Genomic DNA, 27,956 nt, shown 5'->3' with positions numbered 1-27,956 from the left:
TCTTAAAAAAAACTGACCAGAGATTTTACCTAAGTGTTTCAATTTTATGTTTTTCAATATTCTGAGTTTTAAATATTCTACTAATCAGATCCAAGGACAAATAAAGTTAATCTTTACCTGACTGTCTGGGTACCATCATCTTGAAGGTGATAGGCTCTGGCAGTATTCTTCTTAGCCCATTCAATATGCTCTTCTTGGTTCCATGTCCCCACAACCACAGAGGTTTTCCCACTATCCTTGTCCTGATATATGAAAAATACTTGTGATAATGCATTCTTCATATTATCAAGTGGACATTTATGCTGATGGCCTGCCTGTAAGTTACAGTCCTTATCTCCACCTGCATACTGGGTGTGTGTGTTTAGATGTCAGTCAAACCTGATGAGTAGAAATCTGAGCTCACTATCTTCTTTATTCTTTGTTTTTCTGAATAATGAAACTGCTTTCTGGTCAGGCTAGCACCAAACGCAGTTATTTCTATTTCCTTTGTCTCCTACATTATTTTCCTGGGGATGTTCTTGGCTTCAGAATCTTCCTCTACATTTCCAATGCTAATATTTTACCTCCTCAACCAAGAGTTTAATCACTTATACCTAGATGATACAACTGCATACTACTGTGATTCTTTTTTCTTATTTTAAATTTTTGTGAGAGAGCACAAGCAGAAGAGGAACAGAGAGAGGGACAGAGGATCCAAAGTAGGCTCTGCACTGTTGACAGCAGCAAGCCTGATGTGGGACTCGAACACAAGAACTGTGAGAGCCGAAGTTGGACAATCAACTGATGAGCCACCCAGGTGCCACGCTACTGTGATTCTTAATTAAATCTCTGGCCTGTATCTTTTACCCTGCAGCCACAATGAACCTATCTTCATCGTACTTCTACCCTTTCAAATGCCAATCTTTAAGTTATACTAGTATTCACATTATTCATTTGACATCATGCTTATTTCTTTATCAAGACTGTTCACAAACCCTCTTCCCCATTCAGATTTTATTATTTTTTTATTAAATTTTTTGCTTTATTATGTATTTATTTATTTTATTTTTTAAAACTTCAGATAGAGAGCACAAGAGGGGGAGAGGGGCAAGGAAGAGAGAAAATCCCAGGCAGGCTAAATACTCAGTGTGGAGCACAACACAGGGCTCGATCCCGTGACCCTGAGATCATGACCTGAGCCAAAACCAAGAATCTGCTCCTCAACTGACTGAGCCACCCAGGTACTCAAACTTTTGTTATTTTTTTAAACAGTAACTATATACTATCTTATATGTGGATCTCCTTCCTTCTCTCTCCTTTTTCTTTCCTCTCCCCTCCCTTTCTTTTCCTTCTTTATATTTTATGCCAGGCACCATGCTGAGCACTAGCATACAAGGGATGAGTAGGATTAAAAACCCTTATAAATGGCAGATGAACTGGGCAGAGCCACTGCTACCAGCAGAGCTGACTGCTTAGTGGAAGAAAGAACCATTTAACAGTCTTTTAGCAACTGGACTATAAGTTAATAGATAGACAGGGATTGGAGCCATATGGTGAAGTGTTTAAGGAGGCTGGATATGGAACACACTGCCTGGGTTAGAATTCTGGTTTTTCATTTACTACCTATGTGGTTTTAGGCAAGCTACTAAATTATTGCTTCCGTTTCCTCACGTTGGAATAATAATACTCACCTCTGAGGGTGGTTATGAGAGTTAAATGAGGTAATATGCATAGTTAGAACAGTGCCTGGTATACAATGAATTATATTCGTCAGCTACTATTATTTTTATATCTCCCAAAGCTCCTAGTAGCGTCCTTCGGAAAGTTCTAAGTTATATAACCTTGGGCAAAATAAGTCTGATAAAATCTAGTGCTGGCAAGTGTATGGGGAAAAAAGCCATTGTTATTGGGAATGTCTTCCAAAATGTTCAGTATGCGTAAATTTTGACCTAACAAGCACACTGCTAGAAATGTGCCTTGTGAATATGAGATACTTCATGAATATGAATGTGGTAAACTTGCAAAAGTTTACCAACAAAACTATTTATAAATGCTCACTAAAATGCTATTACAGAAAAACTGGAAACAATTCAAAGGTCTGTAGAGATCTGGCTAAATATATTGTGGGTATAGACATAATGCTCTGTAGATGCTGAGAAGAATGAGATCAGCTGTTGCTGTTGTGAAAAGATCTCCAAGACACTAACTGAAAAGAACAAATGCAGAGCAGTGTGTTTAGCAGATACTTTCTGTCTAAATACAAGGTTATACCAACATTTACATGTAGGCATTTGTTTTCTTGTGGAGGGTTAACTAAGAAAACATCAAGAACAATTACTTTTAGGAAATGGGACAATGGTAGACAAGAATTTTACCATTCATTCTAAATTTCTGGTATGTATTCCTTTAATTAAAAAAAAAAAAAAAAAAGCCATCATGGAGCACCTGGGTGCCTCGGTCAGTTAAGCGACTGATGTTGATTTTGGCTCAAATTTTGTGACATTAAGCCCCACGTTAGGCACTACGCTGATAGTACAGAACCTTTTTGGGTTTCTCTCTCCCTCTCTCTCTCCCCCTCTCTGGCTTATGCTTGCTCTCTCTCTCTCTCTCAAAAAAAATAAACTTAAAACAAAAATAAATCCCCTCTTCACTAGCCATGCAAATTTGAAAAAAATGAGTAAATTTTCTTAAAAAAAAAAAAAAGCCGTTGCACATTATCTGGATTGTAGTTAGGCAATTTTTTTCCTATTAATAAATATTACTAAAAATAAATAAAACATTTATAAAGCAGCAAGAATAAATGGGAATAAGAGTAAAATGGTACTTCTTAGGTTTAAGTAAAGAAAACAAATTTCCTAGTTTATAGGTGCCTCATAAATTTGGAATGATTTAAATGTGGAAGGTGAGTTGATGATCTTTCCTGGTATGGTCTGCTTTGGAAATTAGACTGGCTCAAAACAACTCAAGAGGGCAAACACAGTATTTTCTAATTACTAGTTATTATTTCTTTGGAGGAATAAAAACAGCCTTTTATCTCCTGTCAGCAAGGTAAATATTTATTAATTAATGTTTGTCTTCAAACAGTTGCTTACAGGGGCACCTGGGTGGCTCAGCTGGTTAAGCATCCGACTTCGGCTCAGATCATGATCTCGCAGTCTGTGAGTTCGAGCCCTGCATCAGGCTCTGTGCTGACAGCTCAGAGCCTGAAGCCTGCTTCAGATTCTGTGTCTCCCTCTCTCTCTGACCCTCCCCCATTCATGCTGTCTCTCCCTGTCTCAAAAATAAAATAAACGTTAAAAAAAAATTAAAAAAAAAATTTCAAACAGTCGCTTACCAATGTACAACTGTGACAGATAAATTTAATAAGGGCTGAAGTTCAGAATTTGAACAGCTTGGCTCAAATGTGGGAGAATATGCTATCTGATTTATGAAATTAGAAAAAAAGGAAGAATCAAAAGCCAATAAAACGTACTTGATTTTAAACTTAAATGATATGGTATATTCTTTTAGCTGAGAAACTTGCTGTATTTATCCTATTTTCCTAGCCTGAGCCATAATGTACTATCTTATTATTCACTTTGTTAATTTTTTTTTTTTACTTTGTTAATTTAAAGAATTATAATTACTAATTTCTCGGTCCAAGCTAATGAGGTTAGTCACAATAGCTTATTATTCCTCCAGAGTCACAGTAATACAAGAATCTGAGCAATTAATAAACAACCTTACTTTAAGATGGTTGACTTAGTAGGGCACCTGGGTGGCTCCATCAGTTAAGCTCAGGTCTTTGGCTCAGGTCATGATCTGATGGTTTGTGGGTTCGAGCCCTGTGATGGGCTCTGTGCTGACAGCTCAGAGCCTGGAGCCTGTTTTGGATTTTGTGTGTGTGTGTCTCTCTCTCTGCCCCTCCCCCCTCATACTCAGTGTCTCTCCCTCAAAAATAAATAAACATTAAAAAAAGAAAAAAAAAGATGGTTGATTTACTTAACACCAAGTTTTCCATTTTCTGGAACTTACAGACACTTTGAAGTATTTTCTTTTTAAATTTTTTTTTTTTTTAACATTTATTTATTTTTGAGACAGAGAGAGACAGAGCATGAACGGGGGAAGGGCAGAGAGAGGGAGACACAGAATCTGAAACAGGCTCCAGGCTCTGAGCCGTCAGCCCAGAGCCCGACGCGGGGCTCGAACTCACGGGCCACGAGATCGTGACCTGAGCTGAAGTCGGACGCTTAACCGACTGAGCCACCCAGGCGCCCCTGAAGTATTTTCATATTTAAGTCATTTCATAATTAAAATGCCATCTCCCCTCTTTTTTTTTCACAAAAGATTTTTAAAACTTTATCTAGTGGTAGAATGATATAAAGGCTATTCCATACCTCATGATACTGATGTACATGTTTGCCATAGCAGAATTCATATTTCCACCAACCAACACCCTACGAGAAAGCAAAAAGATCAAGTTAAATATAGAGAATGGGGGATTGGGGTCTGTCTCAATATTGCAACATGACAGTGATGGGAAAAAAAAAATATATATATATATAAACAAATATATATACACATATATATAAACATAAAAAAATGATACTAGCAACAATGTGGTTGAAAATTAAAATTAAAAAGTTACTGAGAAGTACTGAGAAATAACATTATCTGGTGAAAGATGGTAACTACTTATAATGAGCATTAAGTAATGTACAGAATTGTCAAATCACTATGTTATAGCACCTGCAACTAATATAACATTGTATGTCAACTACACTTCAATAATAAAAAGAGAAATTACTGAGAAATACTAATTTAAAAAAGACAAATACGGAGTATAGCTGCTGTATTGCCTTAGTAAAATAAAATAAAATGAAAATTCCACTTAGTGTATTTCCCACTGTAACTACTAGTCTGTTAAAGGCAAAATTTAACCTTTGTAGATGTTTAAAACTCAAGTTTTAAATGTGATTGATACATAACCAAAATGCAGACCATACAATTTTTTTTATGCCATATAATCTCTGATGCCCATTCTACCAATTAACCCAAATCACACATGATTTATTTATATATATGTAATTTCTGTCAAGTAAAGGTCAAGTTTTAGCTTGTGAGTAAAGAGAACATAATGGCTACAAGTTAGATTATATAAGATGCAGAGAGAAAATGTCTATTAGGAGGCTTCCAGAATCCTGCCATTTCTCTACAGATGAAAACTTTTTTCAGTGCTGCTACTGGGTCCTGACTAATTAACATACAAGTGAAGGCTGTAAGATAAATATTTAAACCAAAGGCTCACTTCTCACCCCATGAAAGCAGTAAGAACCACTAAGGAACTCTTTTATGAGTTGGTCATCTGTCAATTTGGATATGTGGGTTGTTCCAACAGTGAGCATAGGCTGAGAACCAACAGCAATGGGTTTGTGGATTGCTGGAAATCTCTCTTCTTTGGTTGATTGCAACTCTTCCTAAAATTAAACACATATGTTTAAGGGCTTCTAACCATACTTATTTTTTTTTTTCAGTTATGACTTTATTAACTATAGGAAATTTGGAAAATAAAAGTTGTCCTCTCATTTTTAATGTGTTGTCAAAAAATGAATTTTGCAACACTTAATACAATAGAGAAAGCTCTAGACAAAGGTTATTTCCATCTACCGGTTAGGGATATGATGGCCATTCTTAACATACAGGGATAATTTCCACCTCATATGTTTTGTCTCCTTCTTTTTTTGATTTTAGCAGCTAGAATTATTCTAGTGCAAGTACCTAAGCTAAGTAGTACTCTACCTTACTAGAAATACCACAAACACATTACATACACACAAATACAAACAAATATACACAAATGCACATCATAACCTTCCTTGTTAAAAAAATATTGCTAATGAAACTGTAAAATTCCACAATTTTCTCGAGTAGAGTTTGACGGTATATACTTTATTATGTACTTACCTATTTGTGCTTAATTAAGTGCTTACATCTGACCTGTTTCTAGAAATTTATTCTGAGTTAGTGATCACTATGGATGTGTGCAAAGACTTAGCTTCAATGACATTCAGTGTGACATTCTTTACGTTAGCAAAAAATTGTGGACAACAAAAATATCCATACCAGTAAATTAATTAAATAAATTTTGGTACTTTAAGCAATGGAATATTTGAGATAATTAAAATAACACTATAGAAGATTACTTTATGACATAGTTATATAGAAATAATATACTGTTAAGTGAAAACAAGTGAAAATTTTATGTATAGATATATACACACATGTATACAGTTTGGTCCCAATTATTATTATTATTAAAAAAAATTTTTTTAATGTTTATTTATTTTTGATAGAGAGACAGAGTATGAGTAGGAGAGGCGCAGAGAGAGGGAGACACAGAATCCAAAGAGGCTCCAGGCTCTGAGCTGTCAGCACAGAGCCCTTACGCGGGGCCTGAACTCACAAAACGTGAGATCATGACCTGAGCCCAAGTCAGATGCTTAACCAACTGAGCCACCCAGGAGCCCCAATTACTATTATTATTTTTTAAAGCAAGAGTGTTTAAGCTTATTTATTTATTTAGGGAGAGAGAGAGAGAGAGAGAGAGAGAGAGAGAGAGAGAGAGAGAGAGAAAGGAGGGAGGGAGGGGGGAAAGAGGGGGAGAGAGAGGGCGCGTGTACATGTGCACGCGTGAGCAGGGGAGGGGCAGAGAAAGAGAGACTACCAAGCAGGATCTGTGCTGTCAGTGTGGAGCCCAACAAGGGGCCCAATCCCATGACTGAGTTCACGACCCAAGGTGACATCAAGAGTCAGACGCCCAACTAAGTGAACCACCCAGGCACCCCTAATTATTTTTTTTAAAGTGTATCTGTGTATCAAAAAAAAAAAAAAATCCCCCAGAAGACTGAAAGGAAGTTCACTAAGATTTTAGCCTTTTTAAGTATTTTGCTACTTACTAGATTTTGTCTCTATACTTAGTTTTGGAAAATGTGGTTACTATGGGTAAATAAAAGATAAGAAGCAGGGTAAAGAGGAGCTGAATGGGAGTAAATATGAATATTAACTATAATTATTAACATGCAACAGGACCTGGTTGTTGTCCTGAAGGACTCAGCAATTTGGTTATGGAAGATGCCCCCTAAAGGGTTCAGGGAATAGCAGATTCACAGAGGTAGTAATGATTCAAAACAGATTTTGATGAAGAAATGAAACATGAAGACTTCATCAAGAGAAAACTTTTAATTCTTGAAACATGAATAATTTGTGATTTATGTGAATGTCTGTTTGTATTTTGTGTTTGTGTGTACCTATGCATGTGAACCTGAGGAAGACATTAAGAGCAAAGATGCGGGGGCCCCTGGATGACTAAGTTGGTTGGGCATATCTGACTCTTGATCTTATCTCAGATCATGATCTCATGGTTTGTGAGATAAAGCCCTGTGTCAGGCTCTGCACTGACAGTGTGGAGCCTGGCTTGGGATTCTCTCTCTGCGCCTCCCCAGCTCATGAGTGCATTCTCTCTCTGTCAAAATAAGTAAATAAACATTTTAAAAAAGAGCAAAGATATGGGGTGTGGCATAATATTTAAAACTGAAGAGATAGGCAGGTACTTAATGATAAAGAAAACTATGTGATGCTCTATCATCTTCTAGATTTTAGACAAAAATATGGCATGATCAGATTTTTAAGCAATACTGTAGCAGGGAAGGAATAGTAAGAATAAATCTCGAGGTGCGGAGCCACATTAGAAGTTGAAGTAACCCAGTGCCACAGATGAAGAGAATCTAAAGGAATGACATAAGTGGGGTAGAAAGAATAGTTATGAAAGAGAATAATGAGTTAGAATCCAGAAGTAAACTATGTTTTGACTGTGAGTGGAGAGAAAATGAATCTAGATCAGGATTAAAGGAGTATACCAATTAAAACTGAATAATTTAAAAAATTAAAAAGAGTTCCAAATAAATGTATAGTGGACATGGTATCTCCTTTTCACTTGCTGTAGTTGCCATTGATCAACTATGTTTTTCTTCTTCTATCTTGGCTGGTAGGAGTCATTGGATGGTTACTCTAGAAACCAACGACCTTATCCTTTCTCTCCTCCAGTATTACAGAAGAACAAAGATTGCCAAGATGGCATCTTTACTTCTTTGGAAGGACCTTGGATTTTATGTATAGACTTTCTACATTCAGAGCATTCTATGCTCCTGGCACTGTTTTAAGTGTTGAGTATTAAAAATGTAGCAGACAGAGTCACTGCTCCTAAGGAGCTAAGGTCTAACAGACTAAGCTAATTACTTAGAATACATGAGACCTATAGTAAGGTTAGTGAGGAAACATTAATAATGCACAACGAAACCTCTAGCTCAGGTAGGGGAAGAGGTAAAAAGAATAGAAGCATGACCATTTATTATTCCTTCTTGTGGACACAGCATCTACTTGCATTTCTAAGAAAAATTATTCCAATAAAAGCGATGGTGGTTTTTGTAGTAGCATTTAGAAATTCATAAAATGGACTCCTTATAGTCCAGTTATCTTCAAATTAATGCAATAACAACAAAGCCAGCACGGTAACAGCCTCTGTAAATTTACTCCCTATTAAAGGCACGATGGACCCATGCTGTCTTTCATTGGTACAAGCATTTAGCAGTAATATTTGTACCATCTATATCTGTACCATGTTTAGGCAAAGAAGATGTGAAATGGTATATAGAGACGTTAATCATTATTAAAAATTTTTTTTAACGTTTATTCATTTTTGAGAGACAAAGAGAGCATCACATAGCATGAGTGGGGGAAGGGCAGAGAGAGAGGGAGTCACAGAATCCGAAGCAGGCTCCAGGCTTTGAGCTGTCAGTCCAGAGCTCGACATAGGGCTTGAACCCATGAGCCGTGAGATCATGACCTGAGCCGAAGTCAGATGCTCAACCGACTGAGCCACCCAGGTGCCCCACACATTAATTATTATATCCAGAGGATTCTCAACAATAGTTACTATCACCTGACACTCATGAATACAGAGATTACACTGATGTGAAAAGCTATATTACAGAGTAGAATGGGCTTGGATATACTCACCGTAGCACAAGGGGGCACCTGTGCTATATTCACACTGAATGTTGCATGTATATGCCTAGTAATTCAGGCAGTATCATTATCGCATTAAAAGACATGCACAAAGAGATACATGCATTAGATGGTCCTGTGCCCACTGCAACCAGTAGTTATCAAACTGGTTTAGAGTCTGAGGGAGATGGTGGCAAAAATTATTACTCCATTCTTGGTTGTGTCAACATAAGTCTCTTTTCTTGCTGTCTGTACTGCTGCTGTGGTTTATGCCTTCAACTTGGACAAAGAGCCCCTACTGCAAAGAGCGTTTTTCTGCTGGTTCAGGGAATATCATGGAAAAGCTGGGTGTATGAGACTGTAAGGGCTGGATATATAGGGTAGAGTGTGTGGGCTAGAGTAATGTCACCCTGGACAAATCTGCCATGATGACCCCTCTGTTGCCTGAAGCCTCCTGGAGGCTCCACTAATGTTTCTTCTTGTTCAACCACACCTTTAGGTACGCCTCTGGGGCAAAACTTCCTTCATCTGCCCTGGCGATATGGCAATGATGCACACCTATTCTTTTTTTTTTTAAATCTCATTAGAACTTTATCTAGTAGGTTATCTAGTAAGTAGTTTCTCTACTCACACCTATTCCTAAACATTCTGGGCGGTCCCTTAGCATGTACTGGTAGCTTCTAGGGCTATAAAAAAGGTTTTGCAGACGGTGGGATTGTGGAGATCAATTTGAATTGCCACAGCCCAAAAGGTTTTGTCCACAAGTCCTCTTAATAAACCATTTCTTTTTTTTTTTTTTATTTTTTTTTTCAACGTTTATTTATTTTTGGGACAGAGAGAGACAGAGCATGAACGGGGGAGGGGCAGAGAGAGAGGGAGACACAGAATCGGAAACAGGCTCCAGGCTCTGAGCCATCAGCCCAGAGCCCGACGCAGGGCTCGAACTCACTGACCGCGAGATCGTGACCTGGCTGAAGTCGGACGCTTAACCGACTGCACCACCCAGGCGCCCCAATAAACCATTTCTTGTGAAACTGAACAACAACAACAAAAAACCAGGTACGACATGAAACCAAAATTCTTTTTTTTCTATTTTTCCTTTGTTTTAGTTTTTATTTAAATTCCAGTTAGTTAATGTACAGTGTGTCACATTAGTTTTAGGTTGAAACCAAAATTCTGCTAGCCAGATTTGAATTTTTGTTTAAAAAAGAAGAAAAATTCATTATGATAAAGCTTAATCCAAATTTAAAAGGCAAACCAGGGGCACCTAGGTGGCTTAGTGAGTTAGGCATCTGACTTCAGCTCAGGTCATGATCTCACAGTTTGTGAGTTTGAGCCCTGCATGGGGCTCTCTGCTGTAGCTCAGAGCCTGCTTCAGATCCTCTGCCTGCCTCTCTGTCCCACCCCTGCTTGTGTACCACTCTCTGTCTCTCTCTCAAAAATAAACATTAAAAGGCAAACCATATGCTAAATATCAATTTAAAAAAAAGTTACATGTAATAAACTAGATTTATAGGGGCGCCTGGGTGGCTCCGTCGGATGGGCGTCCGACTTCGGCTCAGGTCACGATCTCACGGTCCGTGAGTTTGAGCCCCGTGTCGGGCTCTGTGCTGACAGCTCAGAGCCTGGAGCGTGCTTCGGATTCAGTGTCTCCCTCTCTCTCTCTGCTCCTACCCCGTTCATGCTCTGTCTGTGTCTCAAAAATAAATAAACATTAAAAAAAAACAAACCAGATTTACAAAAGAAAAGATTGTGGAAAAAAAGATCAGTTTTAAATAACTCTTTACCTACAGTATTACCTAAGGTTTTCATATACAACACGTATTCTAGGATCTAGGGTCTAAAGAGCCTAAGTATTTTGAAATACTGTAGCTTTTCATTGTATTTCTTAAAAATAATTATTTAAGTAATCCCTATACCCAATGTGGGGCTTAAACTCATAACGCAGAGATCAAGAATAGAATGCTCTCCTGACTGAGCCACTGAGGTGCCCCCATCTGTAGCTCTTTAAAAATACTTTTTCTCAAATGGCATATTAATAACATTAATTAAAGGAAAGTAAGCTGGCATTTCTTCCCTGAAGAGTAATTAAAGTTGGGATTTGTGAAGATTTTGATTGAGCTGACTTTTAAGTACCTGTCCATATTTAAATCACTATTAGGGAGAAGACCAGAAGAGAAATCCATCTCCAGTCTTTTAATTGAGCACTTTAAATCAAACGCTGATTAATGTTAAGATAATTTTCTTTCCCTAACAGAATGGCAGTATTCACACCCATCAGAGTCTGGCAATAATTGTACAATGAGTACTCAAGAGAAAGGGAAGAAAGAGGTTTTGGAGCGGAATGTTAGTTATTAGTTAATGAAACCATTGTTAAGTACCCACAGAATACCAGGTATCGCGCAAGGAGCTGGAAACCCCAAAGTAATAAAGCATACCTTGTTTTCCCTTGATCTTAATGTAAGAATCATAGGAAAAACAATTTTAGCTATGTAAGTGCTATAATGTAAGACTGAATAAAATATAGGACCAAAGAAGAGGAAACAGTTATCTCTTCCTGGGGTAGTCCATTAGAAGTCCTGGCTCATTTGCTCATTTGCAAAAGAAGTGACATTTCTTCGAAAATAATAGGGAAGGTAGGAAAAGGGTCATTGTGAGAGATATGAATCTGAGAGTACTTAAAACGTATTTGGCTATGTCCAATGAAGAGATAAAAAGCAAAGATAGCATAGAGCAGTGGTTAAGAGGACAGGTTCTAAAACCAGATTGTTTTGATTTTCATCTCTAATCCATCATCTGTCCCTTCCCTTCTCTGAATCCCTCAATTTCCTAATCTGTTAAGGAAAATAATAATAGCAATCTTGGAGGTTGCTGTAAGCATTACACAATAGCTGTTAAGATTCAACACATGTCAATTATTGTGATTGCGGTTTAAGTTCAGGGGAAAGGTCAACGTTGAAGATGGACATTTGGAACTCGTGAGCATATTAATGGAAGTTGGTAGAGTGGGCCTGGATGAGCCCACCTAAGACTACAGACACTAAGAAGAGAAGGCAACCACAGATAGAACTGCGGTTCAACATTTTAAGGGGGCAGGAAGCAGACAAAGATTAGTTCACAGGAGAAAAGAACCAGAATAAAACAGAGAGAATGACTTCAAGTAAAGGCAGGAGAGAAAGTTCAAGCTGCAACTGTTCAGTGTTTTATGCGCTAACATCAAGTTATGCATATGTCCAGTGAATTTAGAACCAAAAGACTGCCACTGACCTTAATAAGAACACTTTTAGAAGAATGACGTTTTGATGACATATAGCAAGGAGTTGAAGAATAAATAAAGCAGAAGATGCGCTGTAGTCTATTTCTTCAAGGGGCTCATCTGGTAAGGCCAGGCAACTAGCTAAAAATTAAACTTAACTATAATTAATAGGATGTCAAACTTTAAAATATGAAATCATGAGAGTGAAAGAATGATAAAATAGTTTCTGAGAAGCACTAAAATAAGGAAAATAATTAAAATCAATTAAAAAATGGAATTTAAGGGGTGCCTGGGTGGCTCAGTTGGTTGGGTGTCTGATTTCGGCTCAGGTCATGATCTCACAGTCCGTGAGTTTGAGCCCTGCATCAGGCTCTGTGTTGACAGCTCAGAGCCTGGAGCCTGCTTTGGATTCTGTGTTTCCCTCTCTCTCTGCTCCTCCCCTGCTTATGCTCTGTCTCTCTCTGTCTCAAAAATAAATAAAAACATTAAAAAAAATGGAATTTAAAATTTTGAGTCAGAAAAATAAATTACTACTATGCTATTGGAATCATTAAAATATTGATATATGCTCTGAAATTTGGAAAAGGAAGCACCAAGAAAATACTGTTAGATAATTCTCCTACCTCTTTATTTCTCCTGAAAGGCACTCTTAGGATTTCTTCCTGCTGTTCCAATTGTCTCAGAGTGAGGGGTTTAAATGGTGATCCTGGCAGTGATTGGCAAAATATGTCATTCACAGGAGATGCTCTGAATCTATTTGGTAAGAACAAAGCATTAAAGCTAAGCCTATGCCACTTTAAAGCATGTGTGCATTTCATGTTTAAAATATTGAATCCATGTCCTACCTATATTTAGGATGATTGCACAGGAGTGGTGTCAAAATGACAACTTCATATTCACAAGTTGTAACTTCAGCTACTGAAAGAATTTCATGCTTAGATTCAGGATGACATATGTACATCACAGTACTTGATCTGGGCCGGTTCTGTTTCAAACTACAAGGTGTACCATTTCCCATTCCCACAGGATAGTAGGGTGTCATCTGACCTTCGATATTTTTAGTGGGAATCTTAAAAAAAAAAAAGTACAAGACAGACTTTTCATTAGAAATGGAGGTGGGGGTGAGGATGGGAGAAGCACTTTTTTTTTTTTTTAAGTTTTTTAATGTTTATTTTTGAGACAGAGACAGAGTGCAAGCTGGGGAGGAGCAGAGAGACAGGGAGACACAGAACCTGAAGCAGGCTCCAGGCTCTGAGCTGTCAGCATAGAGTCCGATGCAGAGCTCGAACTCACGAGCTGTGAGATCATGACTTGAGCCGAAGTCAGATGCTCAACTGACTGAGCCATCCAGTGCCCCGAGAAGCACTTATTCATAAAGGAAGAAACTACATTTTATTTATAAACCAACATTTATAAAGGTAACATTTCCATATTTTCTATATATTCGTCCTCTAACATTCTTTTGATTCCTGAATTCTTATTTGACCAAATACATATTTTCAGAGCTAGTTTACTACAGTAAAAAAGGGAAACTTTTATTTGATGCTAAAATTAAGATATTAAGTAAATGTACATTTATATAAAAGAATATAATATCTTGATTGATATGAATTGTTTTCAATAGTTGTAAACAGACTAAGATAGAATACAGGAACTTATAATACTGGTCTAGTCAGAGCTTTCTATACTAAACTTCTAGTGAAAGGCTGTGTTACTCTTTAGATTCTAGAGATGTGAAGTCTATTTTGTCAAAAAGTGGGGCTACAGAGTAAAACACCATCTTTTAAAACAGGAATCTCAATACTGTACTCGTTCATCAATCTGCTTACTCTTTTTCCCTGTCATTAATATTAAGAGACATACTTTTCAGTGTAAACTCCTATCTCAATCTATTCAAAGCCAGTAAAGGACAAATGAAGAAATTTTCATTGAATGGAGGAATAAAATAGATCACCTCAGAAGACAAGGATTATTAAGGAGCTAGCGCCTATATTTTATTTATGTAAACCAAAGAAAAGTCCAATATAACGGGCCTAAAAAAATATTGTTAATAATATCCCCAAGCAAGCTCTTTGGAGGCAGGGAGCTCATCTTGTATCACTTTGGTACCCTGTCAGTGCCATCTCCAAAAGAGGAAATAAACAAATGTTTCTAGGGACAAATATTTTGATACTTCTTGTAAGCTGTTTTCATGCTACTATCTGGAATTAGAAAATCCTGGGTTCCGAGTCAAGCTTTGAATTTACCAGCTTTCTGACTTTGACTAAATTCCAATTTTTGTCATTTGTGAAAGGAGAACAATAATACATACTCAAAGGTTGGGGGGAAAATTAAGCATTACCTCTTGTTACATGCCTGGCACAGTACCTGGCTTATAAATTGGGGCTCAGTAAATGTTAAGTTTTCTTCCCTTACCCTTTTCTTCCTCTTCCTTTATCATTTCACACTTTGAATTCCATCTTGCTATCCTCCAGAGCCACAGTAAATAAATATTTTATCTCAAAGGTAGTCTGCAAAATTAAAATCTTTTAAAATAGCAATGTTTTGTGTGTCTATGCTTAGCTTATCAATTCCTCCCAAAGCCACCCTTTTCAAGTTACAGGCATTCCTTTGAAGGTCTTTGACATTTCACTTTACGTCTAATAGAAGTATCGTTATGATATGAAACCACTTCTAGAAATATCCTCTATCAATAGGTTATATAACTCTATGGGAGTGCTTAGGATTCAGAAAGCATTCCTTGAACTATAGGGGCATTTAAAAATTGTGATTAGGTACCCTAAGGAATCATTCTTTTTCAACAATCCTATTTGTCAGTCATCAATTATGCATTCACATTTGATAAACACTTATGAAGTGCCGATACTATGTTTGGCACTCTGCTTTGCATTGTGGGGTAAAGAGATAAAAGACAGTCCCTGCTTCGAAGATGCTTGCAGTCTGGTAGCTTGTGTAGTTTATCTGTTTTACCCATGGGAGATAGAGACCAAACAAGGGAAAAGAAGCAAAAGCTCTAATTTATAATTATTTCCAATGTTAAACACAGGGAACCACTGCTAAGCCTCGAAGTGATACACTGCTATTACGAAAAGTTTCCCAGATATATCTTTGGTAAATTTTTTTATTTTTCTATGATCTTAAAAGTAAATAAAAGTATCACAGTATAACTTTTCTCAGAAAAACCTAACATACTGAAAATTTTCTTTGACCCAATCCTTTGGGGTATGCAATAGGTAAAGAACACAAGACTAAATTCTGTCATTTGAGTTGTGTAAGTTCATGCCTCACTAATAATAGATGTTAAGAGTGAAAAAAAATCAACACTTGTCACTTGCCTCTTTTGATTTTTCTTTTTCATCTGCTTCTTGATCTGTGGAATAATATAAAAGTAAGGTAGGTGTAAAGAATGACCAGTGACTTATATATAAAATACAAATGACTTAAGTTTTCAATCACCCTTTTAATTTTAAATTTCTTTCTAAAGAAGATCCTAAACATAAATATAATTTTTATCTTACAACTTTTATTTTATTTCACAATTGCAGGGATACATCTACATTTCTATTTCCATACATAACAACTATGTTAAACCAAGGAAAAGACTAACACTAACACTATATAAATGTAACATTAACGTGTATTATCTTAACAGATTTAATAGAATTGATTAATAGGTAGCAAAAAGGATACTGTTTGTTGAGGTCGAAAATAATGAAAAAATCTCTTTGAAAAATTTTTCTAAGAGATTGTTCAGAAATTTATTTTAGTGTTTTAAAATTCATCCAGTTTCCAACAAGATCTTTTAAATTCCAATTTGAGTATATACTTTCAACCAAATTCCAGCATTACTATCAAATCACTCTGTAGAAACAAACCTTTTTCAGATAGAAGGTTCTTAGCCAGCATATTCCCAAGGTAGTACTCGTGAATATTTACTTTCTATATTTGGAAATAAAATAAAAATACAGTAAGTATTTTGCAACTACCAAGAATATAACTTGAAAATCATCAATCTAATTACTAACATTCTCATTTTCTAATGTTCCATACTTGATGTTTTGAAGAAAAACGTACCTGACCACTTTCTTTCTCTTCATGATATTGTCGAATGTGTTTTCCGTGACATACTTCGTAAGTCCAATAAGACTCAATCTAAGAAAAATGGATGTATTTACACTTACAAAAGCCACATAACTAACTCAACTGAATTACTTTCTTCTATTTTATGTAGTTGAGTAGATCTCCCTCAAGATTTAGAGTAAGCTTTCATTAGGTGAAACATTATTATGCCTCAGAAAAATATGAAATTTCTGAAGCCATATTCACTGTTTTCACTAATTAGCTGTATGTGAAAACTCTGTGAAGGTCTAGAATACATGTGGGATCTGTGATAACTATTAGCCTTAGGGACTATTTTTGACATAGTCAAAAAAATAACAATTAGCATTTTTTTAAATTAAAATTGTATATTGGGGTGCCTGGGTGGCTCCAGGCTCTGAACTGACAGCACAGAGCCCAACACTAGGCTTGAACTCACAAACCATGAGATCATGTCTGACACTTACTAAGCCACCCAGGCCCCCTGTGGCTAAGCCTTGTATTAGGCATTAAGAATAGATCAGGAGTAGGGGCGCCTGGGTGGCACAGTCGGCTGAATGTCCAACTTCAGCTCAGGTCAGATCTCATAGCTCATGAGTTCAAGCCCTGCGCCGGGTTCTGTGCTGACAGCTCGGAGCCTGGAGCCTACCTCAGATTCTGTGTCTCCCTCTCTCTCTGCCCCTAACCCACTCACATTCTGTCTCTTTCTCTCTCAAAAATAAACATTAAAAAAATTTTTTTTAAATTAAAATTGTATATAAGGAAACTTTCTTTTGAACTAGAAAACGTTCAAAGCAACTTGGTAAGTGACATTATTTGAAATCAGTTTTAATGGGTGTTTGCTGCATCTACTATCCAGGAATTTAAATGAACAAAATACTATTAAGCAATATGATTTGATTTACAACTAACTTAAAATTTGATACAACATAATAAAAAGAAATGTAGAATTATTTTTAAGGGTCTATTGGCTATTTGGAAATTTATTTTCTACTTTTATTAAATGAACATAAGATACGTACTCTGTAGGAACAACTGCTTTGTTTAAATAGTGGCTCCAATAGTTCTCTTGGATTAGGGCCTTTATAATCCTTTTCTTCTTCCTATGAAAGAACTAGGGTTTAATACTTACAATTATTCTAGAACTTCACCCAACTCTGCTGTCTGGGTATTAACTCATTGTCCAAATCACAAATGCTTGGGAATAAAAAAGGAAAAAAAAGTCAAAACTTTTAGTAAGAGCCTATGGTTTGCCACTTCTTTCAAAAGAAATGATGTATAAAATATGGAGCCATAGAATAATCTTCCATTCTTTCTTCTCTTAAAAAAAAGGTTTTTGAGTATCAGTTTCCTGAACAATTCTTATAAACCTATTTCAGAAGTTTTAAATACTTGCATCCAAACAGATTCTACCTATGAATGCCTCAGAGTAGTTGAATCTTGGAGAATCTTGCAGAATGTATGGGAAAGTTTTAAGGTACATCCCAGTTTCCTATATATTTTTACATCTCAGACTTGAATGCCATAGGCATATGTGTATGACTGCACACACGTGTATATTATGTCTTTAGAAGGTTTAAAACGAAAATGAAACAGAGAGCTGTCTTTCACAGATTTCAAATCTGAACAAAACCTAAGAAAGCACTCATTGAGTTTGTAATGTTTCCATTTTACAGACTGTGAAAATATTATGTAATTAGCTCAATAAATTTACTGAGTGGAAGTACTGAGTTTCAAATTTGTTCAAGGTTCCACAGCTAACCAGAGCCTATACCTCAGCCTCCTGGCTCCTAGGCTGGTGTCCTTTTCATTTTACCATGCTGACTCTCCTGTTTCATCTTGAAAGAAGTCATTGCCTTGAAGGATGGATAAGAGGTAGTTAGGGCATTTCAGGAGGAAGAAATGAGCATGAGCTAAGGTAGGGAAAAAGTATAGGTACCTATAGATTTTTTAGAAATTCTTTATAAAAAATGTCACATATACATTTAAAAATTATGCTGTTTCAAAACCCTCATTTCTATAAAAGAAGCAAGCATGGAATTAGATTTTCATTCAAAATATTAATAACTGGTTGCTAATTTTTCCTAGTTGAACTGTAAAATCAAAGAATTCAAGAATAATAAAAGTGATTACTACTTTTATGGTAAACAGGATTACTGAGAAACCTGTCATTCATTTTTTTTATGTGCGTATTTTGTATTTATTGCAGAATTATTTATAGCATCTAAATATGGAGGCAATCCAAGTGCTCATCCAAATATGGATGAAAAAGATGTGGTATACACATACAATGGAATATTAGTGAGCCATAAAAATTAACGAGATCCTGCCATTTGCAACAACATGGTTAGACTTTGACGTTATTATGTTAAGTGAAATACATCAGAGAAAAACAATTACCATATTATTTTACTTATAAGTCAAATTTAAAAGCAAAACAAACAAAACAAACATACAAATTAAACCAAATAGAATCATAAATACACAGAACAAACCGGTGGTTGCCACATAGGAGGGGTGGTGGAATGGGTGAAAGAGACAAAGGGCATTAAGAGGTACACACTTCAAGTTATAATATAAATGTCACAGATTAAAAAAAAAACTATATAATAGGGAATATAATTAATAATATTGCAATAACACTGTATGGTGTTATTCAGTTTTAAAATATGTGTTTGCAATGTTTTAAAGAATATCTTTGGTGACAGGGATTATCAATATATTTATAAAAAGTTACCTCATCCCCACTTGTCACAAGGGGCAGAATGCATTTATATTTTTCTTTATGTGTAGTTGTCATGATGACATAATTATCCTCTTTATACAAAACTCCAGTTGTAGGCTAGAAAAAGAACAAAAAATACACATTATTTTCTCTGGCTAAATTGTAGTACATTGAATAATTTACAGTCTTAGTTTTTTTAACTTTATTTATTTTGAGAGAGAGAGAGAGCAAAGGAAAGAGAGTACGCACAGGGGAAGGGCAGAGACAGAGGGAGAGAGAAAATCCCAAGAAAATCCCTGTGCTGGTAGTGCAAAAGCCTGAAGTGGGGCTCGATTAGACGAACTGCTAGATCGTGACCTGAGCTGAAATCAAGAGCTGGATGCTTAACTGACTGAGCCACCCAGATGTCCCAATAATTTACAGTCTTAGGTCAAAGTAATTCATCATGTCAACAGAAAAATTTTTAAATGTATTTCCAAAGGCAGGGAAAATATTCTATATATTAAATAATAATGACAAAAGGAGGATGACATACTTTATCCAAGTGTTATAACAAAAAAATGAACACAACTGAAATTTGGAGTATAAACGAAAAACTGGTAATGCAACAGACTGAGGTTAAAATATGGATTAGAAAGCATTAAGAAGCAATGAATATACATAGATACACCATCGCTAAATACTTATTACTTCTATTAACAATTACCATCTATATGTGAAAATCTACAGCACTTTACAAATGTACTCTCAATTTCGTCAGATGGGACACTTGAAGATAACATAGCGCATTCTTTTTCATATTTGGATAGCAACAGCCTGATGCAGGGCTTGAACCCACGAACTGTGAGATCATGACCAGAACACATACATTTAACCAACTAAGTCACCCAGGAGCTCCAGGATAAAATACTTTTAAAAGAAAAATCACTAAGAATCCTCTCTGCTTACTTAACTTTTTTTTTAGTATACATTTTGGGTCAGCAAACACTTTCTGTAAAGGGCCAGGTAGCAAATATTTGGTGCTTTCTTCTTTTTTTTTTTAAGTTCACTTATTTATCTTGAGAGAAAGAGATAGAGTGAGAGCAGGGGAGGGGCAAAGAGAGGATCCCAAGCAGGCTCTGTGTACTCGGTGCAGAGCCTAACACAGGGTGCAAACTCAGGAACTCCTGAGATCATGACCTAAGCCGAAACCAAGAGTCAGATGGTTAACTGAGACACCCAGGTGCCCCTTAACATATTTGAATCAGCTTCTGTTAGCCTTTTTTTAGATTACTATATAGGCTCCTGTATTGTGACAAAAGATCCTTGTTTAAAAGACCATTGTAACTGAAGAGGAGAAACAGAGTTGAAAGTGAGAGCTGCAAAGCCAAATTTATGATAAAGTGATTCTTAGAAACATTTATTTAGTTGCACCAACAAATTGTTATAACATTTATAATGCCTTTTGATGTTTTTCAGATATATGCAGAATGTATGACAGTGTCTTGTTCAAAGCAGGATTCACATTTGCTTACCAATGGCTGGTCTGAAGTCTTGCCAAATCATCCCTTTACTGTAGTGAAGACAACCAGTATAATAGGGAAAGATAGGATAAAATAGGCAGAGAGGGAAAGGATAGGACCTGAGGTTGGGTGGGGTGGGAAACTTGTATTTTGGAACAATGCTGGGAGTGTCGGACCACGGCAAACGCCCTCAGGCATAAAGTTCCTCTTAAGAATGCAACAGACACCACCTACTCTCCCTCAGGTGTCCCTAAGGAATTTGACAAAAGACCTAAGTAGAAATAAGTATGAGACCATAAATGCGTAACCCATAATGATATGGCCATAGACCACCCCTCATACAGTGGAAACAAGCCAATCAGGAATGGACAACCCAGAACCTAGAGCTATCAAGCCAATGAGGGTAGGACCTGAGAAGGAAGGAGGGGGACTTGTATGGGGGTGATGACCAAAACCTTACAAAAAAGTGTGAAACCACTATTGTTGGGTATTCACCTTTGAATACCCCCTCTCTGTAGAGACAGCTTTCCTACTATTCTTACTTTCTAATCTGGAATCTATAATAAACTTTCCCCTACTGCTCATTCTGTGTCCACCTTTTCATTCTTTGAAGTGGTGAGACAACGAATCCCAGGTATTGAGGTAAAAAAAATCCTGCAGCACCAGTAGCATATGACTTAACTGTATTTACCTCTATTTGTGAAGTACCTGCAACTCTGATGTTCAAAGTTGAATTGGGCACCAATATTGACTTGTTTACTAAACTGTTTACCAAAATACTAACAATGGAAAAAGCAACTAACTGCTTGTTTGGAATTACAGCAAAGGAAGGAAGACAATCCTTTTTTTTTTGTAATGAAAACCACTCTTGGGGCTTTATGTTTATATGATAAAGAAATTCATTCCTCTTGAAAGAGGATTTCAGCTACCTCCATTTTGACCTCAAACTTTTTAGTTGGGTTTTCCTTTCCAGCTTGTCTCTTGGCAAAGCATCCCCAGGAACCAAAACTACTCTCAAACAGTAAGGACTGCCTTGGGCCAGCAAGACCTCACCCATGATGGACTCCAAGATAATGATCGATTTGACTTCCAAAGCCTACTTGCACATATCCACCACCTTTGCCCCATATTTCCCACATATAAACCTGACAGTATTTTTGGCACTTTGGAGACAGTCTTTGAGAAGGTAGTCTGCTGTTTTCAGCTGTTGGCGTCACTGAAATGAATTCCTGTCTTGTTTCACCACCACTCATTTCTCTGCCTTTGGATTTTGTTAGGGGTGAGTGGCTGAACCTGCTCTGTTTGGAACCCCCGGGGTCAGGTGCTTTTGCAACCCTGTGCCCCAGCTATGTTCTGTTGTATTGTTTTTAAGGTCTAAGTAAGAGGTAACAAGAAATAAAAGCCATCACTTGTTAGAAGATGAAAAGACTTCTCTTTCACTAAGTTTTGGAAGAGCAGGTTTCCTCTTGAATAAAACAGACCAAGTAGCAATTCTTCTATCTGAAAACTGCTGAAATAGTCACTTATTGGGATCACCAAGTAAACATTTTTAACAAACTTTACCCTACATTTTCAAAAAAAATTACAGGGAAGTTAACCTTTTCTGATTTTCTAACTTAAAAAACTTTTTTGATCTAACAAAAATGTTTCTTTTTGATTTAGTAAAAGAGTTAAGAAAACAAAATACTTCTGAATATATCTAGATAGGGAAAAAAGTTGTTGCATATAACTTAATACCCTAAAGTATTTTCAGTGTAAGAGGCCCTATTAGTAATCTGATACAAATCAGATTTTAATATAATGAAACTAAACCAAGGGGGTATGGTACTTTAAGGTTAAGGAACTTTAAAAATATGTTGGCAGGGGAGAAATGCTGAATGTTTAACAAGGGTCTGGAGGAATTAAGATAGAGGATAAAAGACAAAAGTATCTTGATAGAGGCTGTAAAATAAACTCAGTGGCACAACTTGCCAACATATATAACATGCTTAAATAGAGTTGGTCACCATTCTTCCCAAGCATAGTGTCTGGGGGAAGTTTGAGTGGGAATACATTTCTATGTTAACAACAGAAGAGAAAATTAGACTTGTTTTGTGGTTTTACTTTGGTGAAATCTATGAACTCTGTGAAGTAATAAATTGTTGAGCACTTTAATAGACACAAAGATGGTAGGTATTTCAGAAGAAAAATATACACACACACAAAACTGAACGCTAAAAACCAGTAAACAAAGAATATCATAGTCATTAATTAATGAACATAAATGTTAAAAATATGTATTCCTTGTTGGTGCTTAATAATTATTCTAAGTAAATATGAAAGTGAGATTGTAAAGATTATGTATTGTTTTGATATATCTGAATGGGGAAATGATTTAAAGTACAGAACAATTTTAAAGCTAAAAAAAAAATTCACATCTTCTAATCCAGTCTCTTCCAACTTCCGATTGTAGAGAGATAAAGGCCCTTATCCTCCTTCATACAGCTGCTTGTTTACGTATGTCCAATCAACTGGCTCATAAAAGAAAATGACAGTGCCAGGTGAGGAGGGCTGTAGTGCCAGTTACATAAAGAAGGGAAGCCTTAAGATTATAAAAATACTAAAACAAAACCCAAAGGCCAATGATAATGACTCCTGGGGTTTATTTTTGCATGAAAGCCACAGACCTTTTGCCAACTTACAGAAAAATGTCCCTAGATTTTTCTCAAAATAACTTAAAAAAAAAATTCTTCAGATATACCCATCTTAAATTATGTTGCACTGTCAAAAAGAATTAAAAATTCAATTTCAAAATAAAATTGATAGATATGTGAAAGGTTGGTACAGGATAAATTTAATACAGATCTTCCATAACCTCTTTCAGCCAGCACACACCACTGCCAGAAGAAAAATGAAACAATTTTGTAGTAACCTTGAAAAAGGCTGATTTTAGTCATCCACCTAACACATCAGTAAGTTTTGAAGGCTGCATATCAGTGTGCGTTTTTTAATTAAAAAAAAAAAAAAACCAACAGGTGCAAGAGTAAAATATTTTAATGACCACATTGTTTAATACTTGTCATGTTCATTTTGTGTGCTCTTTTAAAACAGTAACAGAGGTTGGACTAAATAAATTATGCTCACCTCAAGACTGCTAAAGTTATGTCTCACTTATAATACACTTTTATATAAGTATTTTAAAGTAACAATATTTAATGGAATTAACACAAATATAAACCTGGCTTCCCAGAGAAATATTTACTTAGATAAGTTTCAGAATCACTGAACTACCAGAACAGGAGAACTGAAAACAGAGGGATGGAGAAATAAAGTGTGAAATACTCGCAAAAACTAACATCTGCAAGTAGAAATCCGTTGTGGTAACCATGACATTTGTTATCCTGGTAAATCTTGCTTGCGACCACTTATTCTTGTTTCAGTGAAGTAGTAATAGAACAATACGGTAATAGAACAAAATAGTCATCCCACATGGAATGACTGCAGCTAACTGGAGTAAGAATTAAAAAAAAAAAAAGCTTTTGTATTTTCCAAGACTTCAATTTGAAATAAATAATTACTACACGGTAAGTATCTTAAGTGTAGTATCTTAAGTGTGCAATTTATTGGCCTACAGTGGTAGGAAGACTTTTCAGCAGAGCACTCCCCAAAGACAGAAGGACTGCAAATTTTCGTTAACTGTTAAGTTATAAATACGTTCATCACTCTAGGAAAACTGACCATAAAATCTCATGTTCTGGGGTCTTACGTATTACGACTGCAATACATTAACACGGTAAAGGATATTCTGAATAGAGCATCGTTAACATCCCACAGGTCAAATAGCTCTCTCAGAAACAATTTTGAAGGAGACAAGAGTTGTGCGTATACACATATGCACGTGTGTGTATACAAGATAGATATACCGAGTGTGAAAGGGAACTCATATCTGCAGTGTAACCGGTTGTGTCGATCCGGTTGTGTGCAACACTAAAGGAGAGAAGGCGGCTGCTGGAGGAAGAACTGCAGCTGACTTTCTAAAGAGAAGATTCAACGTAAGCGCCTGAATTTCCAAAAAAGCTGCTTCCGTGGGGTGGGAGTGTTGGTAAGCACGGTCTAATGAGACAAATTTAAAAGGGGGAGAGCAGGTAATCTCTGAATCGCCAATGCTTAGCATGGAGGGCACAACTACATAGTGTGTTCGCTAAACACTTGCTGTATGAATGAATGGATGAGAGGTAAATGAACCTTTGGATTAGGGAAGGGGTGGTTCTGGGGAGCAACGCGCAGGTAAGGAGAGAAGGAACCAAACTCTAGTGCTAGGAGAGAGAGAGATAGCTACAGGATTCGCAAGGGCACTGACCAGAGAGAACTCGGTGCCGGGCCAGTTGACTCGGAAAGGGATGTCATCGCTGAGCTGGGGGAGCGCTCGGCCGCCGCCGGACGCCTCTAAGAGGCCGCAGAGGACCAATAACACCGGCCCGCCTTGGACCAGACTACGCGCGCCGCCGCCTCCTTCCTCCATCCTCCGCTGCCGATTTCTCCAGCCGCCGCCACAGCCTCCTCTGCCCACAGAGGAGAGGAGGGGGAGGAGGAGGAGGCGGCGGCGGGACTACTAAGCACCCAGGCAGCCGGGGGCCCAACCGCCGCCACGTCTCCTTCCGGAGAGCAGGGCAACGCCACCTCCGCCCCCTTGGGCCTTCCGCCACCGTTTCCGGGGCAGGCGGCAATCAACATCCGGGGCCGCCAAGCCGTCCGCCTACGGAAGCCCGGACGCCGGTTGGCGTTCTCGCGGTTGCGGGGAGAGGAGAAATCCAACATCGTGGCTTCTGGGGAGCGGACTTCAGAAGACCGCACCTCGGACCAGGCCTTTCCGCGCAGAAGTGGCGGCACCGAGAGCCGGTGAGTCCGGGAGGCTGCAACCGCCCCCTCCTGCCACCGGCCCGGTTTCTAGGGGTGGGCGGCGGCTTGGCCCGCCCTGGAGCGGAAAGTAGAGAGTGAGAGTGGCGGGTGTAGATTTTGGATGCCAAGATTCGAGGTGGAGATGAGAAGTGAGAAGTGGCGGTGTTCCTGGCTGATCTATCCTCCAGCTGCTTTCCTTTCTCCTTTTCTCGGCACGTAGCGTCTCTGCGTTTCATCTTTCCCGCTTGAAGCTTCTCTCCGCCTCTTCTACTCTGGGCTGTAGTCATCTCAGTGCCTTGCAGCTGCTGACCAACGCAGGGCGGTTTGCTCACTGTCTCTGCAGTCCTAGGTTAGGGGATACTGGAGCTGAAGAATCCTGTCTTCCCTCAGTAAAAGAATGCTGTGATTCTCCGAAGTTGGTATGGACGCAGACTCCTCGTGAAGAGAGCAGCTAGACATCACAGCCCCTGCATTTTCACCCGTGGGGCTTCTCCTTCATTCCAGGGTTGACGTATAGGGTTGTTGTGTCATCATGGAAACTGATAAATTTCCTTTTTTTTTTTTTTGTTATATCTTATTTACTTTTTAATGTTTATTTTTGGGAGAGGGAAAGAGAGCGTGAGTTAGAGAGGGGCAGAGTGAGGGAGACACAGAATCTGAAAAGGCTTCAGGCTCTGAGCCATCACCACAGAGCCCCATGTTGGGGTTGAACTCAGGAACTGCTAGATCTTGACCTGAGCCGAGGTTCGCCGCTTAACGGACTGAGCCACCCAGGCGCTGCGCTGATGAGTTTACTTATGTGAAGTTCAGGGCCAAGAGAATGTGAGGTTATGAACTCTTGACTGCATTCAGAGTAAGATAAAAAATTTTAAGTTCCCCTCCCCATGCCATGGTTTTCATTTCCAGTATACTAGGTTATACAGTGGTAGCTATGGAGCACCAAGAATTGTCTTTCTGGAGGTGGGTAAAGCTAGAACTCAAATTTGAACCAAATTAAAAAAAAGCAGGAATGGCAATTTTTCATCTGAAAAATTTCCTTTTTCATTTAAAACATAGGGAATGCACAGTATCAAAATTACTTCTGTCTAGAATTGAGGTCTTGTTTATTACTTTATTTATTACTTTAGTGTTTAATACGTGCCAGACCAGTGGGTTTGGTAAAATAATAGCAAATAAGTGGGTCTCTGTCTTCTGTCCCCCATAGTCTAGCAAGGGAGATTACACAAATAATTGCGACCTATTGTGGTAATAAAATAGTACTTAATATTTACTTAGCATTTATTCTGTGGTAGGCACTAGTCTAAGTACTTTATATATATTATGAAGCAGGTAGTGTATATTATACAGTAGAGAGATGTGAAAGTGGAGATATGAAGAAGGAAGTGAGGGAGGAACTCTGGGGTTGGACAGGAAAGACTTTCCAGGAGAGGTGACTGTAGAACTGGGGCTTTTAAGGACTTATAGAAGTTCAGCAGGCAGATGGGGAAGTGCATTTCAAGCATAATTCTTTCTGATGATCCATTTGGACCTTTTGATGTAGCCAGAGGGCAGGATAAGATGGAATTAGGAGCAGGAGATTGATACTACAGAGGAACAGAGGCAATCAGTTTGTATTGATAAGGGAACATAAGGCAGGCTGAGGGCAAAGTACAAGCTAGCACACCCCCTGCCCCCAGCTGGGATATGTATGATATACCTTGGAACTCCCACTACCCAAAAACAGGAAAGCAGGAAAGGGCAAAAAGCAAATGGTTAAACTGATAAGAGTCCCTACCGGTTGACAAGAAAAAGGCAATCCCATCCTTGGCTAAAGAAAACTCCCTACTGTCTTGATTTTAATGCTTTGCTGGAGACAAAAACAACCTTAGCTTGACAATAGCTAGGCCTCCAGGAATCTGTGAGTCTTTAGCATATGAAAGTCTTTTTGGAAACTTCCCTTCGGACTATACCTCTCCCAAGTTCAAGGTATATAACCCGTCATTCTTTACAGCCCCAGTGCAGCTCTTTCTGCCCATCGGTCCTGTACTTTAATAAAATCACCTTTTGCACCAAAGACATCTTTAAGAATTCTTTCTTGGCTGTCAGCTCTGATCCCCCGTCACCCCAAAACCTTATCAACATGTTCTGCAGAAGTGTTTGAGTTTTATCCAACAGGTCAAAATTATTGTAGAGTTTTTGCATTGGAATCATCCGATGTGATTTCTGTTTCTCAAGTATACAAACAAAGACTAATTCCAAATGGATTAAAGATTTCAATGAATCACACACAAAAAAGAGAAAACAATATAAGAAAATTTAGGAGAATAATTAGATAATCCTTGTGAATAAAATAGGAAATCTTTCTGTCATGAAAGAAAAAGACGAGCAGGGGCACCTGGGTTGAGTGTCTGACTTCAGCTCAGGTCATGATCTCATGGTCCTGCATCAGGCTCTGTGCTGACTGCTTCGAATTTTGTGTCTCCCTCTCTCTCTGCCC

The 27,956-nt window shown here is 37.7% G+C and overlaps 2 protein-coding genes across 9 annotated transcripts in view; one reads left to right on the top strand and one right to left on the bottom strand.

Annotated features, from left to right (window-relative positions):
* The window catches only part of ERLEC1 (endoplasmic reticulum lectin 1), a 31,124-nt gene extending 5,859 nt beyond the window's left edge, over positions 1 to 25,265 (bottom strand). The window contains exons 1-11 of one of the 3 annotated variants that reach the window (XM_003983993.5): positions 24,942 to 25,265; positions 19,113 to 19,217; positions 17,398 to 17,478; positions 16,352 to 16,429; positions 16,153 to 16,216; positions 15,613 to 15,647; positions 13,123 to 13,346; positions 12,901 to 13,030; positions 5,274 to 5,435; positions 4,356 to 4,415; positions 118 to 242 (exon numbers count right to left, since the gene is read on the bottom strand). In XM_003983993.5, coding sequence (XP_003984042.1) covers positions 118 to 242; positions 4,356 to 4,415; positions 5,274 to 5,435; positions 12,901 to 13,030; positions 13,123 to 13,346; positions 15,613 to 15,647; positions 16,153 to 16,216; positions 16,352 to 16,429; positions 17,398 to 17,478; positions 19,113 to 19,217; positions 24,942 to 25,103 — 1,226 coding nt within the window. In that variant the 5' untranslated portion in view covers positions 25,104 to 25,265. The remainder of the gene's footprint in view (positions 1 to 117; positions 243 to 4,355; positions 4,416 to 5,273; positions 5,436 to 12,900; positions 13,031 to 13,122; positions 13,347 to 15,612; positions 15,648 to 16,152; positions 16,217 to 16,351; positions 16,430 to 17,397; positions 17,479 to 19,112; positions 19,218 to 24,941) is intronic. The other 2 variants (XM_019827192.3, XM_006930101.4) reach the window with 2 other exon arrangements.
* Positions 25,266 to 25,347: 82 nt separating this feature from the next.
* The window catches only part of ASB3 (ankyrin repeat and SOCS box containing 3), a 116,400-nt gene continuing 113,791 nt past the window's right edge, over positions 25,348 to 27,956 (top strand). For 3 of the 6 annotated variants that reach the window (XM_011281018.4, XM_011281016.4, XM_045054212.1), the window contains exon 1: positions 25,354 to 25,480. The gene's annotated coding sequence lies outside the window, so the exon portion shown is untranslated. Of the gene's footprint in view, positions 25,481 to 27,956 lie in introns of all 6 variants that reach the window. The other 3 variants (XM_045054210.1, XM_045054209.1, XM_011281017.4) reach the window with 2 other exon arrangements.

Source organism: Felis catus, chromosome A3 (assembly GCF_018350175.1).
Source record: "Felis catus isolate Fca126 chromosome A3, F.catus_Fca126_mat1.0, whole genome shotgun sequence".
Taxonomy (NCBI): domain Eukaryota; kingdom Metazoa; phylum Chordata; class Mammalia; order Carnivora; family Felidae; genus Felis; species Felis catus.
The sequence above is the reverse complement of the archived record's forward strand: the minus strand, read 5'-3'. Positions and strand labels throughout refer to the sequence as shown.